We start from the raw sequence: 22256 nt of genomic DNA on the forward strand, positions 1-22256 counted from the left end.
AGACGGGAGGGGGGACAAGCGTGCTTTGGCCCGGTTCGAGGCAACTGTACCTAGTGTGAGTATGGCCTATGACTATTATTAAATTGTAACAGGTATAGTTAGTTTGCATATTATTATATATTAATGTGAATGGACTTCTTTTCTAAAGGTATTAGATTTGTGGCATCTGTAAGTTTTTTTATATTGATGACTCAAGCAATGAAAGGAGGACTATTAGTTTTATATGGAATGACTATTCAGCATTCACAAGTTTAGTTAATTTTGACTGACATGACATAAGCAAATGATAATGTTATAAAACAGCAGAGAGTTGTATGAAAGCAATTGATGCATGATCAAAAGCATCTGCAATTTGTTGGAAGGAATGAGAAACTGCCACTATGATGTGCACAAAAGACTAATTGTTTTAGGAAATGCATTAACTGTTGTGCAAATGTAAATAGTGTTGTAAGAAATGCACCAAAGCGACTGAGAAAAACCGTAAAACATTTACTTTGGGTGAGTTTTCTTCATCCACTATTTCAAAGGTGCCGTCGTCTTTCTGTCTGTATGTTGCTGGCTGGTAGAGCTCTGTGAAGAGGAAGAAAATACAATGCTAAAAAAGTCCTCCTGAGGCCATTTCAATATTAAAAACTACTCATTTTCAATAATTATTAGCACAATAATAGTATTATATTATATTGATGAAGGTCTTCTTACCATACGGTATGAAAGGTCTATCAGTCGGAGGAAGTAAAACAAACTCTTTCTGTCCAGAAATCACACAATATAGATTCTCATAATGATCTTTATGCACTGCAGATAAAAAAATAACAATTATAATAAGTTCACTCACAAGTAAATAAATGAATGGATTTATATCCATTATATACACTCCCTGGCCACTTTATTAGGTACACCTGTCCAAGTGCTCTGAAAATTCTAATCAGCCAATCATATGGCAGCAACTCAATGCATTTAGGCATGTAGACATGGTCAAGACAATCTGCGGCAGTTCAAACCGAGCATCAGAATGGGGAAGAAAAGTGATTTAAGTGACTTTGAATGTGGCATTGTTGATGGTGCCAGGCGGGCTGGTCTGAGTATTTTAGAAACTGCTGATCTGCTGGGATTTTCACACACAACCATCTCTAGGGTTTACAGAGAATGATCTAAAAAAGAGAAAATATCCAGTGAGCGGCAGATCTGTGGGCGCAAATGCCTTGTTGACGCCAGAGATCAGAGGAGAATGGCCAGACTGGTTCCAGCTGATAGAAAGGCAACAGTAACTCCAATAATTACTTGTTACAACTGAGGTATGCAGAAGAGCATCTCTGAACACACAACACGTTGAACCTTAAGGCGGATGGGCTACTGCAGCAGAAGACCACACTGGATGCCACTCCTGTCAGCTAAGAATAGGAAACTGAGGCTACAATTCACACAGACTCACCAAAATTGGACAATAGAAGATTAGAAATGGTCTGATGAGTCTCGATTTCTGCTGCAACATTTGGAGTGTAGAGTCAAAATTTGGCGTCAACAACATGAAAGCATGGATTCATCCTGCCTTTTATCAACGGTTCAGGCTGGTGATGGTGGTGTAATGGTGTGGGGGATATTTTCTTGGCACACTTTGGGCCCATTAGTACCAATTGAGCATCGTGTCACAGCCACAGCCTCCCTGAGTATTGTTGCTGACCATGTCTCTCCCTTAATGACTCCAGTGTACCCCTATTCTAATGGCTACTTCAAGCAGGATAATGCGTCATGCCATAATGTGTGAAATATCTCAGACTGGTTTCTTGAACATGACAATAAGTTCACTGTACTCAAATGGCCTCCAAAGTCACCAGATCTCAATCTAATAGAGCCCATTTGCATGTTGTGGAACGGAAGATTCGCATCATGGATGTGCAGCCGACAAATCTGCAGCAACTGTGTGATGCCATCATGTCAATGTGGACCAAAATCTCTGAGGAATATTTCCAGTATCTTGTTGAATCTATGCCACAAAGGATTAAGGCAGTTCTGAAGGCGAAACGGGGACCAACCCGGTACTAGTAGGGTGTACCTAATAAAGTGGCCGGTGAGTGTACATAGTTGAAGACTAAATTATTAGTTCTCCGGCAAAATGTTCTGTTTCCTAAGTGCTGTCAAATGGAGTGATTTTGTTCAACACGATTTTAGACATAATACAAATTTCTAATTATTTATTTAATCTTTTCCATGATGATAGTACATAATATTCATTCATTCATTCATTCATTTTCTTTTTGGCTTCGTCCCTTTATTAATCTGGGGTCGCCACAGCGGAATGAACTGTCAACTCATCCAGCATATGCTTTACGCAGTGGATGCCCTTCGAGCTGCAACTCATCAATAGGAAACACCGAACACTCATTCATTCATACACACACACACACACACACACACACACACACACACACACACACACACACACAACAGACAATTTAGCCTAACCCAATTCACCTGGGGCCTGTTTAAGTAAGGAGGTTCAAACAACTCAGAGTTTAAACTTGAACTCTGAGTTGATTTACCGAGAGATTAAAAACTCTGAGTTTTCCGTTTCAGAACAGCTGATCTGAGTTAGGTCAATCAACTTCGAGTAGACCAACTCAGAGTTAAGCGCGCACACCGTGACTTTAAAAAGACATTATCATTGGAGCGCAGACATTACGAGTGACTATGGCAATATCTAATATAAAAGATCACCATTTCTTTCTCCAGCTGAACTTGATGTTCTCATGCAAAGTTATAGCAAATATGACCGTATATATTTGAAAAGAAGCAACCATCAGTGAAGAAGAGACAGTTAGCGTGGGAAAACAGCTGCTCAAGTTAATGCGTAATTTCACTTTTTAAGTATTTAAATATTTAAGTATAATAAAATAAGTAATGTAATTTGTGACGTTTATATTTTTTTTCTAAACTTTTTTATACATTTATTAGTTTTAAATGATTTAACAGTGCACTTGTGTGTCTGCCTTTTTTATTGATCAAGTGATAGAGGTTAATATAACATTTAGAAGGTAAGCAGTACTAAAAATAATTTTTAGAAAGAATAATAATCCCATTAATCTAGTTACAGTGCATGTCGAAGGTGAATTTAATTTAATTATTTATTAAAAAAAGGATAAGCCATTCTCGTACAGTTCTTCTGTGTGTGACTAAAATGTAGGCAATAGCTATGTTTCCATCCAAGTATATTACATAAATGTATGTGCAAAACTGGATATTGCATAAAAGATGCAAATAAAATTCCATCCAACGAGTCAAAGAGAAAAAAATGGTCACTTCCTGATTAAACTGGCACCAAATATCAACAGTAAAAACAGAATTTACTGTGGTAGAAGAAGCTGCGTCAATTAATTCTTTATTTAGCCTAATTAATGTACTTGCGCCTCGATGTCAGAAGACAATGCTGAAACACAATGAACACGTGGGGGCGTCTGAAGCCATGAGACGCGGAGACTCTTGACACGCACCAGACGTTCGGAGGTAATTAATAATATACACTAATACTAAAACAGTTAAGGCATTTTAGAATGACTAAAACAATATTTAAGACATGTTGCAGTGTGCTCAGCCTGCTGGTTTGTTCATTTACACACATTTTCATTATCATATGATCATGATCTTTTTTTAATGTACATACTGTAATTTGTTCAGTAAAAGTGTTTCCATCGTAGTTTATGCGCACATTTTCTATCGAATAAAAGTTTATCCTACTCAGTTATGCTCGTTTTTTATGCATATTTTAAAAAGTTATGTGCATCATGACGTTTCTATCAATCGTTTTTATGCACGTATCCAAAATAAGCATAAAAATAGGTGGGTGGAAACGTTAGGCTAAGGCGAGAAATACCGCTTCATCTTTAAAAAAGGGGAGGAGACCGACAGAAACTCTGAGTTTAGAGAATAAAACCTGCTTCTGACCAGGTTAGATTCACAGAGTAAGTTACCACAGTAACTGACTCTGAGTTAAAGTTACCTTTCTTTCAGAAACAGGCTTGACTTATCCTGCTTTCTCGAGTTTAACAAACCTGCCATTTTGAAACGCAAAACCCAGAGTTTCTTTCATTTCAGGGTTAAAATACTCTGAGTTTTCAGTTAACCTCCTTTCTGAAACAGGCCCCTGTACCACTTGTCTTTGAAATTATTTTCATCACTTTTAATATAAATAGCTGAACATAAACATAAGAGGATGAGAAAAATACTCATTGTAAAAAAAAAATTCAATACGGCACTTGGAGGTTTTTGCATGCAAACTCTTCATATATATTATATATAAGGTATCCGCTTGTTAAGTGTGACGTCACGCAAAGCGGCTTCCGGGTCCAAGCGCTCTATTCAACTGAATGGGGAGACTCATGAAATGGTACTAATAAACGTTTACAAAGCGATTTAATACTTTCGAAAATCACGATCGCAGTATATGTCCATGCCTAATATCCAATGCCCAGAAAGTGATTCATTTTTTATAAATTGCTAAATTTTTGGTATTTGTTATGCAGCAAGCCAAGAGATTGTTGTGTTCACTTTGATTTTATATAAAATTAACTTTAATGTGTGATAGGAATAAAACGTGATCATAAACGAATGATTTCTCCACTCAAATGAATGGCGGCTTGGACCCGGAAACAGTATTACTTACGTCACAAACACATCACCACTTAACAAGCGGATTGTAGAGATTGATAAAATGCTTTTTTTCCGTTCATTAAGACTTAAAATAAATTTTAGTATTTTTTAATTTCTAGCTCATTTTAATACACATTTTTCTGAGGCTGAGAAGCACTGGCCTGACATTTTCAGTATTTTATGTTATCCAATAAGGAAACTTACTTGATGTGACAGCACTTTCCTCCCCAAGCCAGAAATTCACAGCATCTGGAAGTTTTCCTGAATGAAAGACAAAAAAGATCATGTCAGAATCCACCTCATACATTATTCATTCATTCATTTTCATTTGGCTCAGTCCTTTATTTATCAGGGGTTGCCACAGTGAAATGAACCGCCAAATATTCTGGCATATGTTTTATGCAGTGGATGCCCTTCCAGTCGCAACCCAGTACTGGGAAACCCATACACACTCATACACTAAGGCCAATTTAGTTCATCCAATTCATTCCAATTCACCCTGAGCATCTGGAGGAAATCCAACATGGAGAGAACATGCAAACTCCACACAAAAATGCCAACTGGCCCAGCCGGGACATGAACCAGGGACCTTCTTGCTGTAAGGTGACAGTGCTAACCACTGAGCCACTGTGCCACCCCCCTTACAAATTATTTTACCATAAATCAACACATCCAGAAGGAAATTGAAGTTGTGTGGACAGACCCAGAGCTTCACTCATCCAGGGAATATGAGTCTGTACGTCTCCTGTCAGCTCTGGGATCTCCTCCATCAGATTTGAGCATTGTTTCTGAACGTAAAACACAGCGCTGCTCTTTATCTTTCCCTCCACAATATCCAGCAGAGAGGAGAAGCTCATCTGACGCTCCTCTGGCATCACAAAGCGATTCCCATTCACAGCATCTGCAAATCCGTTTGGAGTCACGGCCACACTGATGACTTTGGAGCCTACTTTCTCTCTGCGCAAACACATCAGAACAATTAAATGTAAACATTTTTCAGGATTTAAAATGTGCATGACCTGGAAGCTGCGACTGTTTTTTTATATTGTCATGCAGCTCCTAAAGAAACTTTTATTAATAATATTAAATGAGAAAAAAGTTGGCGTGGCTTGTTTTTTTTTTCTACTGCAAGCTTATTGGATGTAGTAAAGTATGCATTTCATTCAGAATGATCGGGAAAGGGGTTTGGGGAGAGTTATTACAACCTAACAGATACTTCCTCCTCACCATTTCTCCTTGTTGTTAAAACTGACAGATGGAGGGGCGTGGTTAAGTATGTTAGCCCCGCCCAATACCTCAGATAGACATAGGATCCTATCATACACCCAGCGCAATAAGACGCAAGACATGTTTGGCGAGATGTGTTGCTATTTTCAGACCCACACAAACCCTAATTTTCTTATTTTGAGCCATGTTGTTTAAATAGCAAATCCATTGGTTACACCCTCAACAAAAACGGTTGCGATTGGCTCTTGCGCGCTGCGCTCTTCAGATGAATGATAAGCGGCAGGGGCGATCTCACAGCTGATCTATGATAGACACGGTGGAGAAAACTCTGCTGACACGCGCTCGTTTCTGTATCCAAAAGTAACGCTGTAAAACAGCCGAGAGGAAAAGAAAAGTCACGCCAGCAAGTCAAATGGGCCACTGTGTGTGTGTTAGAAAGAGAGAGAGACAGAGGCAGAGCGAGAGAGAGAGAGAGAGAGAGAGAGAGAGAGAGAGATGGGGTAGGCTACTTTCATTCTCAAACACACACAGTGAAATTGTGCACAGTTCATGAGTATTAAGTAGTTAGAGCGTTGTAAATACTCGCGATCGTCTCCCTCGCAACAGAGCGCATATGAGGTAAATGACATCAGTAATAACCGGTTATGATTATTACTGAACCAATACCGAATTGTCCGTGTCTGCATCGCGGTGCATTGAAGAAACGATTAATTTTGACACCCCTATGTTAAGGTGCATTGTTGTTGGCACTTTGCTAATTTGAGGAACTAAAATAGACTGCGCAATAAGGTATATGCCGAGCTAGTGTTGTTTCCATACTGATAAACTTCCGGTGACCTGTTATCGTGAAATTTTTTCCATTTTATACAGTTCCTTTAACAGCATCGATGTTGTAATGCAGGGGTTTTCAAAGTGTGAGGCGCGCCTCACCTGGGGGGCGGCAGAGCATGTCAGGGGATGCGCGGGAAAAATACTAAATAATAAAAATATAAATATTAAGTTTAATTATTATATGTATTTTTTATTATATTTAATTGTTTTAATTAAACAAAGCTAAAAAAATAATATGTCAAAAATAAGAAAACCTTTTTTACCCAGAAGGCCATAGCTGTGAATTCGCTTCTGTTTGGCAAGACCACCAATACAGGTATACGCCTGCTAATACAATGGATCGGTTTCTGAGACCCCCCCGATTCAAAGCCTTCAAGTTCAGGGCTTAAACCCAAAAGACGACGATATGATGATCAGTATTTGAGTTTAGGATTTACGTGGACAGGACCAGCTGATGAACCATAACCTTTATGTGTGGTTTGTCAAGATATTTTGGCTAATGACAGCATGAGACCCGCTCAACTTCGACTGTTTTGACTGGGATGGACAGTTTTTGGATCTGTTCTATTCATATTGAACCATCATCCTAGTTTTAAAAACGTTATATTAAAATACTTGTTATTACTCTGTAAATAATTGCACTTTCATGCAAATGATGATAAAAGTGAGTTAACAGTCTAACATCCGCCTGTGTCTTTATGTATACTGTATATATATATATATATATATATATATATATATATATATATATATATGTGTGTGTGTGTGTGTGTGTGTGTGTGTGTGTGTGTGTGTGTGTGTGTGTGTGTGTGTGTGTGTGTGTGTTTGGGAGGAGGACGGCACCAATGGATAAGTTGTGTCAAAAGGGAGGCCCACTGTCTTAGACTTTGAAAAACCCTGTTGTAATGCAATTAAAATACAATCAGTTAAATAAACTTTGGCATTCATTTGGTTGTTCAAGCGTAAAACCAGACAAAAGTTACTCGCATGCACCCTTCAGAATCGACAGGCTAGAGCAGAAGCTCCATTGAATATACTGGGGTAAAATAAATGCTCATATTTTAAAGACATGGCGGGGAAAAATGTCATTTAATGCAGTGCTTCTTGTACAATCTGAGACCCACTTTATATCAGATATAACTCAACCAGTGGAGATCACTGATTTTTAAAGAAAACTGACCTTAAACACGCCAATTTTTGCATTGGCATACAGTTCACCGGAAGCCCTTAACCCAGGTTATTGGCAAATTAAAAGTCCTATTAGCATACTTCGGCATATACAATAAAGACCAGCTGAAACCAGGTCTAAAATCCAGCAAAGGGGCGTTAGTTATTCGCAGAGATGAGAAGTAACAAAGTAAAATACTTCGTTACTGTACTTAAGTTGATTTTACTGGTATCAGTACTTTACTCCACAACTTATTTTTCTGACAACTTTTTACTTCTTACATTTTTACACAAATATCTGTACTTTTTACTTCTTAAATTTTTAAATCGAGCTTGTTACTTTCGTTTTTATGTGTTTAGTGGCGCAATCTATATTATTTCTTATCATTTATGCCTTTTTGATGCAGTCAATTTATTTTTTTAATTGCGTGCTGCAGTGCGCGGCTTTTTCAACCAAGGCTATCATGCACCGTACGTAGGGTAGTTTATGAAGATTACTATGAGAAAGGCAAAGATGATTTGCAGTCAAATAGGAAAAGTATTTATTTCAGCAAAAGAAAATATTTTTTCAATATATTCAATAAAAAGATATATTAAATATATTAAACATAAAATTTAAAAAAACGGGTGACGTAGTGGTGCAGTAGGTAGTGCTATTGCCTCACAGCAAGAAGGTCGCTGGTTCGAGCCTCGGCTCAGTTGGCGTTTCTGTGTGGAGTTTGCAAGTTCTCCCTGCGTTTGCATGGGTTTCCTCCGGGTGCTCCGGTTTCCCCCACAGTCCAAAGACATGCGGTACAGGTGAATTGAGTAGGCTAAATTGTCCATAGTGTATGAGCGTGTGTGTAAATGAGTGTGTGTGGATGTTTCCCGGAGATGGGTTGCGGCTGTAAGGGATTCTGCGTAAAAATGTGCTGGATAAGTTGGCGGTTCATTCCGCTGTGGCGACCCCGGATTAATAAAGGGACTAAGCCGACAAGAAAATGAATGAATGAATAAAATTAAACAAATTCTATATATTTTGGACAGAATTCAGCGTAAAACATAAGACATTATTTATATAGATATACAGCTCTACAGAATTATTTTTAGAGTGTATGAACATAAATGACAGCTGTTGTTTTTGATCCAACAGCCGCAAAACTTCATGATGAATATAGTGAATTTGCGACAGGATGATGACACATGGGGGGAAACCGGATATTTACCTACCTATTGATACGAAAACATGTAGCAGTCATGGGTACTTTTTTTACTTGAGTACATATTTCAGGCTGTACTTTACTTTTTGTGCTTCTACTTGAGTAAAGGATGTGTGTACTTTTACCATCTCTGGTTATGCGACTTAAACGCTTACGTATTACTTAAAACACACACGATGTACAGCAATACACAAATATCTTTAGAAATAAAAAAGATAAAAAGGATTAAAATATTACAAAAATTATCATTTTCTACATAAATATATCAACCGCTACCTCCATGCCTTCTTCATCTCTGGGGGCTTTTTTTCATTTTATTCATAACTATTTGCATTTGTATAGTGTTATTATTATTAGTCTTATTTATTTATGCATATTTATATTTGTTTTAATAAAAACAAGTGTAGATTTGTTCGCCTGTTGGGTTTTGGACCATATGGGGCATAAGAATAGCATGTGTGTTTGGATATAACTCCGTTTTTTGACAACACTTTATTATTATTGTTCATTTATTCATTTGCTGGAAATTAGAACTGAATTCAGAAATAGCATTCAGAAATAGTTCTGAAACAAATCTTTGCACTTAACAAACTAAATTAAATATGTAGACTAGTGGATGTCTTCAGTGGAGAGCATACGAAAGTGAAGAGCGAGAGAAAATAATGAGGCCGAATGAGAGAGGAGGCTTGTTTTTTATCCTGAAAGAGGCTTGTTTTTTATCCTCGATCTTCAAGCGTTCAGTTTTTTTCACTTTCTTCCAGTTTTTTCGTTCGGTCTGCCATGTAAATAGAAAACGTTCCATGGCGTGGCAAAACTGACTCTTAAAGGGCATGGGAGATGAGACTCTGATTGGTTTAATGCATGTTATGCTCAAAACACAGCCATAACTCACTCAGCCCTGTGTTATCACAGACCATGTGCCAGTGTGCAAACCGTATTTTTCCGTCCTTAAAATAGCAAAAGTGGATTCGGACATGCCCTTAATAATGACTTTGCGCATAGATCGTTAAAATAGAGCCCTCAATCTGAGAATTTAACTGAAAACAAACAGGAAGTGCTTTTTCAAATTTCAATTTTAGATTACAAGTGCAAACAATAGTTTTTTTTTCTTAATGACATGCAGAGATGAATTGTTTACCACAAAACTTGCAATGTGAGCTAACAAAATCATATGGTTAGTTTTGATTTCATGTGTACTTTAAATCCATGTGACATCAAAATGTACGATGTCTACTTTGCTAGCCAAACTGTTATTCCTAAGGTAAATAATTAATCCAAGCATGTCAATCCACTGATTTTTGTTTTGTTTTGTTTTGATAATCTTCAATCAAAGCCTGATCATTTGCTTCAGCATTTGGAAGCAAATGATCTTACCGTTGGAATGGTGCGTAAAAAGAAATCCCCATCCCATATTCAGTATTGTGTTACAGTTGTAAATACTTCAACATACTGCAATAAATACTGCAGCAACATGAGAAGGCTGATCTGATCATCTGATTGGCTAACCGGAGATATGTGGGGTTCCATTTAGACAAAGCTGGCCAATCGTTGAAAGCGTTGCGAATGATGCAAGGCTTGTTGGGGCCAATCCAGTCGCGATAAAACTGAAGTGGAGACAGAGGCTCGTCCAGGTATGGCACTGCATCATTAAGATAAAGCTCTGTGAGAAAGAACAAGACACCATTTTTTTTGTTTGTGACTTAAAAACATATTTTGCACAAAGGAAAATATTTGTTTTTAGAGCTGTCTGACTTCATTCCTTCCTTCCTTCCATCCTACCTACCAACCTACCTATCTATCTATATAAGTTTATTAAAGCATTATATTTTAATATATTTAGTTTTAGTTCATTTAGTAATATATTTAACGATTACAAACTTTTATTCAGACTATGTAAATGTTTTGTTTTATCTAAATTATCTAACTTTTATAAACAACTTTTGCAATTATTCTGCAATAAATATAAATTACTGATTATTTTAGTCTTCCGAGATAGCTTTTATTACTCTTGAGATAAAGTATTTTTACACATTTATGTGAGATTTAGCCATTACTTTTATTATACATTTTCTGGCAACATATATTTCGGTCTACACAGTGTACATTATATACATATTATCTATGTAGATCAGAGGTCTCAAACTCAATTCCTGGAGGGCCGCAGCTCTACACAGTTTTGCCCCAACCCTGATCAAACACAGCTTTTAAACAGCCCGATTATTTGGATCAGCTGTGTTTGATCGGGTTTGGAGCAAAACTGTGCAGAGCTGCAGTCCTCCAGGAATTGAGTTTGAGACCTATGATATAGATATTATGTCTGTCTGTTTATTCTAAAATACAATTTTAAGATTTTATTGTATTTTATAAAATGCTTGTGTAAAGTCTTCATCTAGATTTTAACATTGTGGAGATTTTACGATTATTTATTTAAGTTAATAGCTTGATTTTATTTTCCATCTTCCAAATATATATATATATATATATATATATATATATATATATATATATATATATATATATATATATATATATATATACATACAGTTTTAAACATTTGGATATGTTGTAATTTTTATTAGCTTTTAAATGTTTATATAGTTTTTATTAATGTAAATTATATTTAGTTTTAGCTATTCGTCAGGAAATAATTTTAATTGTTATTACAATTAATATATGATAATAAGGCAGACATTTAATTGTAAAATTCAACCAGTTGTTCAATGTTTCTGTATTTGACATAATTTGGTGCGTTAATTCAGTGTAACTTTTTTATTTCAATGTAAATTATATGTCATTCAGTCTGTACGTTTGATTATGTATTATATAAGTAAAAAAATGTGAAAACTCACCCCGAGCCTCTTTAGGAAAATCTCTCAAGCATTCTTTAACTTCATCCATATCCTTATCCACATGTTTCTATATATCAGTATCTGTTGATTTATCACAAGCCTCCGTCAGCTCAAAATACTCATACAGTACTTTATTCTATTCATGCCAAACTATTAAACACAGCGAAAAACCAAACACTGAACTAATAATGAGAATAACTGAGAATTCAAGCACTTCTCACACATGCTCGACTGTTTTGATGTTAATGACAGTTGTTTTCCGCTCATGCGCACAAGTGACCATACGCTTACAATGTATTATCTGTCTCCCTCTGCAGGCCGGAGACCGCATTGCAGAAGAATATTTTTATGTTCTAGGTAAAGTTGTGTTGGATTTGTTAGCGCGAAAAAAATAACCAATTAGTATTTTTGTTGTTCTATTAAAATATATAATTCCTTGAGCATATTAGACGTACAAAGCTATGTTTTGATGGCATGATTTGTCACGCCTCTGTGGGCAGCTTCACACTTGATGCCAATTAGATTAACGTTAGCACTCATCCACAGGTACAGCACTGCTACTACTGAGACTGGAGACTTTTTAATTTAACGTTACTTTTAATTTATTTGGTCGTTTACTGTAAATTAGTTGGCTTTCAATGGACTGCAATGAACATGGATGAGGAGGCATCCCTCGAAAGTTACTTTGACCAGACTATTGCTGTAAGTAACGTCAAATGAAATGCTAAAAGTCTTGTGTTGGAGTCTTTGTTATGTTAGCTTAAAACATAATGACCGATATACTATTATTATTTATTAACAGATGGTATTTTTGTAAATAATGTTTTCAGTTTAGGAAAATTTTTGTAATTTTGTTCTCATTTAAATTATCATATGTATATGTAGTTTTTATTCATATATACAGTTTAGTTTTTGTTATTTTAGCACCTCAAGAATTTTTTGTGTGTGTGAAAACTGTCTGAAAATATGCTTAATGTTTTATTTTAATTTACTTTAATTCACAAAAATTTTATTATATATACACACAACTATAATGCACTCATGTATTTATGATGCACATATCATTGTAACACAAATCAAGTCTATTAAATTATACAGTAAGCATTTAAGAAGATCTACAGAAAAATAAATGCAATAATAAGTTATTGTGAGACATTAATACAAAAAGTCTTTTACAAAATCTATTTAAAACATTAATTAATGTCCAGCATCAAAAGAAATTTCAGTATTGCTGTAAAATGCCTATTAAATACTAGTTTCATATATTAAAATTTATTCATACTAGTCATGTATGTTTCTCTTATTTATTAGTAAGATTTGTCCTTATACCAATACATGTTTTGTTAAAGCAAATTTTCTGAAGCGTCGTGAAATACACTTATTTGATTATTTCGAGTTGCAGTAAAGCAGACATTTAATTGTAAAATTTGTTCAGTGTTACTGTGCTTGTTGAGTAATATATTTGGTGTGTATATTCCATGTATTTTTTCTATTTTTATGTAAATGATTTATCTTTATATACCTCTTTAGTATACACACACAATTGTACTGCCTATTATGAAGTCTATTATGATGCACATTTCATTGTAACTCAAATTAAGCCAATTTAAATGAGCAGTTAAGCATTTAAGAAGATCTACAGAAAAATCAATGCAATAATAAGTTTTTGTGATACATTAACACAAAAAGTATTTTAAAACATCAAATTAAAACATGACTTAATTTCCAGCATCAAAAGAAATGTCTGTGTTGATGTAAAATACCAATTAAACACTAGTTACTGTGCTCAGCATAAATAAGTTCACCCCATTTTTAAAATGAATATTTTTATCCATTTCTCACTGAATATAGGCAATGTATTTTGGTGCATTTAAGCAAAATAGATTTATTCAACCGATGTATTTATTAAAATAATATTGTAGTCACCAAACATATTTTAGAAACTGAAAGATAATACAATTAAATTCAAGCAAAATATTGCAAAAAAAAAATAATTAAAACTTACAAAATTTCAATACAATTTTTCAATTGTTTTAGCTTTCCTTGATTTTTCCACTTTTCAAAATTTGTATAACACATTTGGGTGAACTAGTTTTAGATCGTTATCGTAAGTAATTTTGTTAGATGAGCTCCAGATTTGGCTTCAGTACTGATTAATCTAATGGATAAGCACAAATATAATATTGTTTAACTTCCAATTAAAAATGTGAATTTAAAAGATAGATTTATGAGGGGTGTATTATGTATGTATTGTGTATTGTGTATTGTGTATTGTGTGTGTGTGTGTGTGTGTGTGTGTGTGTGTGTGTGTGTGTGTGTGTGTGTGTGTGTGTGTGTGTGTGTGTGTGTGTGTGTGTGTGTGTGTGTGTGTGTGTTTGAGTGTGTGTATACACACATACACAGTTGAAGTCAGAATTATTAGCCCCACTGAATCATTACACCGCTTGTTTATTTTTTTCCTCATTTCTGTTTAATGGAGAGAAGGTTTTTTCAATTGATTTTCAATTTTATTTTTAAAGCACAATAATTTAAATAACTCGTCTCTAATAACTGATTTATTTTATCTTTGCTATGATAACCGTAAATAATATTTTACTAGATATTTTTCAAGACACTTCTATACAGCTTAAAGTGACATTTAAAGGCTTAACTAGAGTAATTTGGTTAACGAGGCAGGTTAGAGTAATTAGGCAAGTTATTGTATAACGATGGTTTGTTTTGTAGACTATCGAGAAAAAATATAGCTTAAAGAGGCTAAAAAATTTTCCCTAAAATAGTGTTTAAAAAATTAAAAACTGCTTTTATTCTAGCCGAAATAAAACAAATAAGACTTTTTCCAGAAGAAAAAATATTATCAGACATGCTGTAAAAATTTCCTTGCTCTGTTAAACATCATTTGGGAAATATTTAAAAAAATAAATAAAATTTGAAGGGGGCTAATAATTCTGACTTCAACTGTATATATATATATATATATATATATATATATATATATATATGTATGTATATATATATATGTATGTTTTTTTTTTCCGGATTAATAAAGGGACTAAGCCGACAATATATATATATATTCATTCATTTTCTTGTCGGCTTAGTCCCTTTATTAATCTGGAGTCGCCACAGCGGAATGAACCGCCAACTTATCCAGCAAGTTTTTACGCAGCGGATGCCCTTCCAGCCGCAACCCATCTCTGGGAATCATCCACACACACATTCACTACGGACAATTTAGCCTACCCAATTCACCTGTACCGCATGTCTTTGGACTGTGGGGGAAACCGGAGCAAACCCACGCGAAGGCAGGGAGAACATGCAAACTCCACACAGAAACGCCAACTGAGCCGAGGTTCGAACCTTTGACCTTCTTGCTGTAAGGCGACAGCATTACCTACTGCGCCACTGCCTCGCCCATCTATATATATATATAAATAATATATAATAATATATTTTTTTTTTTACTAATGCTTATTATGTAATGACGAATATTCATACTAGTCATGTATGTTTTTCTAATTTATTTGTAAGATTTGTCCATATACCAATACATGTTTTGTCAAAGCAAATTTTCTGAAGCGTCATGAAATACACTTATTTTATTATTCCGAGGTGCAGTAAAGCAGACATTTAATTGTAAAATTTAACCATTCATTCAATCTTATTGTGTTTTTTAAATAATATTTTTGGTGCGTATATTCTGTGTATTTTTTCTATTTTTATGTAAATGATTTATCTTTAAATTGTAAATCTTTTTAGTATACACACAACTGTAATGCCTATTATGAAGTATGAAACCTTAAATTTTTTTTCTTCTACATTCTTCTATATCTGTTTTAAGGGCTCATCTGATTATATCTTTGAAGGGGATCTGGGTCTGCAGGGTTCGACTTCGCAGCTCCAGGATTCCTCTTTTCTGTCCTCTTTAGCGTCTCAGGAGAAAGATCTGACAGAGGACTTGGACCTGAGCTTCTTACCTGATGAACTGAGCACTCAAGATGAGCCGTCACAAGTTGAGAAAGAAAGCAAGAATGAAGACAGCGGCATCTACACCGACTGCCCGCAGAAAGAGTCCACACAGGCAGACATTGACACCAGTAATTCGGCCCAAAATACCTCACAGTTCAACCTCCCGATGACTCCCATGACCCCGATGACTCCCATGACCCCGGTGGCAGAGAGTTCAGGCATCATCCCGCAATTACAGTAAGGCATTTTAGACAGAGATTCATTTGAATTTTAACATGTTATTCCATCATATAAAAGCCAACAACTTAATCTCAGATGTTATAAACTCATGTTTATTAAAAGGGGATTAAAACCCTATTTGTGTAAGAATTTTTATGATGAAACATGTTTTAATAGAAAGTTTATTTTTAAAAGATATAAAAGAACATTTTTATTTAGGAAGTAAGTTAAGGAAAATGTTTAAAAAGGCGTCTTCTGGAGGATTTTTACAATATTTATCATCAATCAAGCTAAAAGATTGTACATGACTCTTTTCAGTGTTGTTTAGGGCTGCACAATATATTGTTTTAGCATCAACATGGAAATGTGCTCAAAAAATTGTCTCATCGCAAGATATGCAATGTTGATTCTGAATTATAGTTGGCCAGAAGCTTTAGAATTGTATTTATTTTCTGTATTTATATGGAATTTATACGATTTTAGTGCAAATATCTCAATTTTAACGTGAAAATGTTTATTGTACTTACACCTCTGACAGATTAGTTTTCATGTTTTAAGGAGAAACTCTTTATTTTGACTTATATATTTATTTATATATATATATATATATATATATATATATATATATATATATATATATATATATATATATATATATATATATATATATATTTATTTATATATATATATATATATATATATATATATATATATATATATATATATATATATTTATATTTATATATATATTTATAAATATATACCGTTTCAGCATCGATATGGCAATGTGCACATCTGCAATATTCACATTGCAAGAAATGCAGTGTTGAGTCTGAATAATAGTTGACCAGGAGCTACAGAATTGTATTGAATTATTGTATTTATAAGGAATATAAATCAAATGTTTTTCTTATACTAGGTATTTTTCAATATTGTGCAGCCCTAGTGTGTATTGTATCAGTCTACGTTTCCATATCTTTTTTTTATTTTACACAGGAATATTGTGTCAACTGTGAATCTTGCTTGCCCTCTGGATCTCAAATCCATTGCACTTCAAGCTCGAAATGCTGAATACAACCCAAAGGTACCTTTATGTAAACTGTATTCACAATTGTATAGAATTTTATTTAATCAAAGATGAGAAAACATTATTTAGCTTTCGTTAAGGGGTAGTTCATACCAAAATGCAAATTCTCAACATTTACTCCCACTAAGTGGTTCTAAACGTTTATGAATTTCTTTCATTCTGTTGAACACAAAGGAAGATATTATGAAGAATTTTGGAGAAAAGCAGCTTGACAAAAAATACAATGAAAGTGTAACGGAGGCCAGCCAGTAAGTGCTGTGCAGGTAAACCTCCCTCCTCTGACTTCTAAAGGTGCTCTAGCTACAGACGCTAGAGGCCATGGTCTTTATCCTCCTTGGTAGAGCAACCGGCTCCCATGTGGAAGGTCGCCAGTTCGATACCAGCTCAGAGCGGGTTGGATGGCGTAGGACCGGTGGGGTTACATTGGTGCCGTGACCCGGATGGGAGTGAGGTTTAGGGGGCAAGTGTAAAGCCGCCTTTCCACTGCATACGACATTTGGACACGACTGTCCGAATACGCCCCCTTGTGGCAGTAGCACAGAATTTTCAGTTCTGACATGCACCATGGGAGAGAAGCTGTTCTCGCAGTGTCCGAAATAAAGGAGTGCAAAAGCAGTTCTCCATGGTTGAATGAATGAAAAAATACTAGAAACTTAGACCGCTAAAAATATTGGAGGTAATGTGGAGACAACATAAAACATTACATTTGTCTTACTTTATTACTTACATTTATGAATAGAAATGTTTTTATTTTCTTAATATAGACTTTTTCTGATTAAAAAATAACCAAATGAAGTCGTATTTCTCATCTCGCGCACACGGACCTGCTTGGACAACACAGGAATACATCACATCTGGTCTGCCGGTTGCATACGTTCTAGTCGCAGGAGTTCACATATTTCAATGGATCTAGCAACGGTCGCTAGAGGCCATGGTCTTTAGCCTTCTTGTTAGAGCAACCGACTCCCATACGGAAGGTCGCCGGTTCGATACCAGCTCGAAGTGGGTTGGGTGGTGTAGGACCGGCGGAGTTACAAAAGTCAATGGCTGTTTTTTCCCCAGCATTCTTCAATATATCTTCCTTTGTGTTCAACTAAAGTAAGAAACTCAATCAGGTTTGAAACAAGTGAAAGGTGAGTAAATGATGACAGAAAGTTATTTTTGTGAACTACCCCTTTAATGGAATATCTCCTGTATAACTGTTATTGTTTACTTCATTGCTAACACAAGGATAGCATCTGAAAATCTTGTCAGTACCATAACTCTAAACTTTGCTTATGTATAGCGTTTTGCTGCTGTTATAATGAGGATCCGTGAACCAAGAACTACGGCTCTCATTTTCAGCTCTGGAAAAATGGTCTGCACTGGAGCCAAGAGGTATGCATAATATACTGCATATATATTCACAACCCTAACTATGAAGCGTTAAGGTACCACCATGACTGTAAAAGAGATAAACATAGCTCAGCAACAGTCTTTTACCCTATATTTGCCTTCTTTCCCTTTGTTTGTCTTTCTAAGTAGTGAAGAGCAATCTCGCCTCGCTGCACGGAAATATGCTCGGGTGGTACAGAAACTTGGTTTTCCTGCCAAATTCCTCGACTTCAAAATTCAAAATATGGTTGGGAGTTGTGACGTCTGCTTTCCTATACGCTTGGAAGGCCTGGTCCTCACTCATCAGCAGTTCAGCAGGTCTGGAGTTTGATGCTTACTGTGTCTTTTAAAGGGAGAGTTCACCCAAAATTACAATTCTATCATCATTTACTCATCCTTGACATGTTGGACACAAAGGAAGATATTTTGAAGAATGTCGGCAAAAAACTGCAATTGACTTCCATAGTATCTTACTATGGATGTCAATGGCAACTTTTTCCCAAAAATCTTCAGAATATTTAGTTTTGTGTTCAACAGAAAGTAAGCTTAAAACAACTTGAGTGTTAGTAAATGGTTTAGAAATGGTCTTTAAGGGACTTAAAAGGACAGTTCACTCAAAAAAAAAATAATTATGTAAATTTATTCACCCTCAAGACACTGAAGTAGTATGTGACATTTCTTCTGTGGAGTATTGAAGAAGATTTTAGATGAAACCATGGTTCTTGGTGATTCATATTCTCATACCAACCTGTACCTTTAGATCCATAACAACATGCAGTGTATACAGGTAATAATAAAATTAATATTTTGTGTGACTCTTTACCGCTATACTGTGGTGTTATGAAGCAAACAATTGGCCTGTGAAACGGAACATTATTTGAATGTAGATTTACTGCATCATCTTTAATCATCCTCAATGTATCTTCAAGATCCAGGGGTATTCATTTAGTTGTGTGTGTGTGTGTGTGTGTGTGTGTGTGTGTGTGTGTGTGTGTGTGTGTGTGTGTGTGTGTGTGTGTGTGTGTGTGTGTGTGTGTGTGTGTGTGTGTGTGTGTGTGTGTGTGTGTGTGTGTGTGTGTGTGTGTGTGTGTGTGTGTGTGTGTGTGTGTGTGTGTGTGTGTGTGTGTGTGTGTGTGTGTGTGTGTGTGTGTGTTTTATGCTGTCTGTGAAAAGCCAACATTTAATTTTTATTCTGCGTCCGGTATCAAACCCTATTAAAACAACTCTCTTCTATTCATCCTTACTTCATACACGCATTCAGTAGCTCAGAGTTAATCACAGGGGCATGAAATGTTGCTAAATGAAGTTGAAACTGCTGAAAATTTAAAAAAGTAAATACCAAATATTACATGATCACATACATATTTTTATAAAGTTCCATTTGTAAAATGGAGTTCGATTTATTAATTTTTGAGAAATGGTGCAGGGGAGAAGTCAGTCAGTATTTATGGAATAATTCATTAAAATAGAAGTGAAATAATATTCATTACAAAATGATTTAAAGAAGCACCTTTGTTTTTGTGCATTTTCTGATTTAATTTTTTTTTTCCAGTTGAATAAACATCTATTTTCCATTCACATATTAGCAAATATTAGCAGTGTTTAGCAAGTCCTTTACAGCATAGAATTCATTGAAATAGATGTATTGCATTCATTACAAGTTGATTTAAAAAAAACAATTTGCATGTTTTTCCAGTTGAATTAAATGCTGTTTTCCATTTATATTTTATCATTGAAGATTTCTTAAAAATAGTGTAAAAAGCTTGTATAATTCTCATGAACCCTGTCTTGTGTCGTCTAGTGGAGTAAGGGTCTCGCTACACACTTTATATATATATATATATATGTGTGTGTGTGTGTGTGTGTGTGTGTGTGTGTGTGTGTGTGTGTGTCTGTGTGTGTGTGTGTGTGTGTGTGTGTGTGTGTGTGTGTGTGTATGTGTGTGTGTGTGTTTGTGTGTGTATATATATACATATATATAATATACATACATATACATTATATATATATATATATATATATATATTGTATTTTATGAATCATCAAGGAGCACGGTTTCAACTATAAATCTTTTAAGTGTGAGTATATAAGCCACATTTTTTGAGAGCCACATTTTTCAGACTCGGTGCAGTGCAATCCAATGCTTTTTAATGGGCTCACCTAACCCCACCCCTAAACCTACCCGTCACAGTGACGTCACTCACTCCATTGAGTGCATTGAGTCTGACATTGCATCGCTGAGTGATGTAGTCTCAGCTTGCATCATAAAGGCTGCATCCAGATATTATTGCATTTTTTTTTTTACTTCTGGCTAAAATAGTACTTTAACCTCAATCAACCATTCTTATCCTCTCCAGCTACGAGCCCGAGTTGTTTCCAGGTTTGATATATCGCATGGTGAAACCACGTATTGTGCTGCTGATTTTTGTGTCTGGAAAAGTTGTGCTCACAGGTATTGTTTTTATTCATCTTATAAATCTATTTGTCAGCATTGCATTTTAAGGGATTGTTCACCCAAAAATGAAAGTTTCCTCACCATTTACACACACTTAAATGGTTCAGAACTTTATGGGTTTTTCTTCTTCTGTTGAACACAAAACAACATCATCTGAAGAATGTTAGGGGGAAAAATAAGTAAAAATACTATAGAAGTCAATGGCTTTTGTCAACAGAAGAAAGAAATTCAAACTGTTAATTGGATGAGTAAATGATGACAATTTTCATTTTTGGGTGAACTTTTCTTTTTTGTAATTCCTTTGTTTATTCATTTTTTTCCCTGTTGTTTATGATTTTAGGTGCAAAAGAGCGGTCCGAGATCTATGAAGCCTTTGAAAATATTTACCCCATCCTGAAAGGATTTAGGAAGCAATAGATGCACCGCACTTAAACTGAGCTTATATGCACATCTTGGTGGTACTTGAGAGGTTTAAATGCATTTATTTAATCATAACCTTGTTTATTGTTATTCCACTTGGTTAAATGTCTTTACATATACTTTTTGTATTGTCTACATTTGTGAGGGATGCTGAAATAACAGACCATCCCAAAGTGTACTGTGAAATAGAGTATGTTTTGTTAAAATGTTCAGATTGTGGGCTCTGTAATGGAGACACAAAGTATCCACTTGCGTTATTATGACTATGTTTTGTCCTATTTGTACTTGTCGAACAGGTTAATAAAATGTTTGAACATTTTGCAGGATCAGTGACATTTTTCATTTGGATGTTTAGTGTTGTTTCACAAAATATCAAGGCAGCGATTGCATTGTCTCCAAGGCATGGGACAAACACAAGATGTCCCATTTTTGTTAGTTCATGCTATTAATTTGACAAAAGTGATCTTACATGCATACAAGCACATGTTGTCTAATTTAGCCTGTTTTAAGTAGCTTTTGTGAAAATAGTAGGTCAAAATGAGGGTGAAATAATGTTTCAGAATAACCTATTTCTGTAAAAAGGGGAAAAATACTTATTGGTATTTATTTATTAAAATATATAAAGTTTAAAGAGATGACATCAGGTTTTATGATTTTATAAGTGATTAAAAACTTGTTGCTGGCATATAGTTAAAACGAAGCTATTTTAAAAGGATATTTCACCCAAAAAATTTAATTCTGCTAACATTTTCTCACTCTTAACTTGTTTAAAACCTCTTTTGTTTAACACAAAAGCTGTAAGTTTACAACAACAATTG

The 22256-nt window shown here is 35.1% G+C and overlaps 2 protein-coding genes across 21 annotated transcripts in view; one reads left to right on the forward strand and one right to left on the reverse strand.

The window, feature by feature from the left end:
• The window catches only part of jmjd7 (jumonji domain containing 7), a 36429-nt gene extending 24251 nt beyond the window's left edge, over positions 1 to 12178 (reverse strand). For 3 of the 11 annotated variants that reach the window (XR_015512547.1, XM_087288987.1, XM_087288988.1), the window contains exons 1-6: positions 11918 to 12178; positions 10575 to 10728; positions 5348 to 5601; positions 4849 to 4905; positions 700 to 795; positions 494 to 570 (exon numbers count right to left, since the gene is read on the reverse strand). Coding sequence is in view for 6 of the 11 variants with exons in the window: in XM_087288987.1 (XP_087145113.1) it covers positions 494 to 570; positions 700 to 795; positions 4849 to 4905; positions 5348 to 5601; positions 10575 to 10728; positions 11918 to 11966 (687 nt within the window). In the remaining 5 variants the exon portion in view is untranslated. 11 annotated transcript variants of the gene reach the window in all.
• Positions 12179 to 12244: 66 nt separating this feature from the next.
• tbpl2 (TATA box binding protein like 2) lies at positions 12245 to 21764 on the forward strand. Of its 10 annotated transcripts, none has more exons than XM_087288904.1 (8): positions 12245 to 12463; positions 12546 to 12619; positions 15756 to 16120; positions 17099 to 17186; positions 18475 to 18566; positions 18711 to 18881; positions 20921 to 21015; positions 21359 to 21764. In XM_087288904.1, the coding sequence occupies exons 2-8, from the start codon at positions 12566 to 12568 to the stop codon at positions 21433 to 21435; spliced, it is 942 nt and encodes a 313-aa protein (XP_087145030.1). In that variant the 5' UTR covers positions 12245 to 12463; positions 12546 to 12565; the 3' UTR covers positions 21436 to 21764.
• Positions 21765 to 22256: the final 492 nt, after the last annotated feature.

The sequence above is a fragment of the Danio rerio genome, chromosome 17 (genome assembly GCF_052040795.2).
Source record: "Danio rerio strain M-AB ecotype USA chromosome 17, GRCz13ab, whole genome shotgun sequence".
Taxonomy (NCBI): Eukaryota; Metazoa; Chordata; class Actinopteri; order Cypriniformes; family Danionidae; genus Danio; species Danio rerio.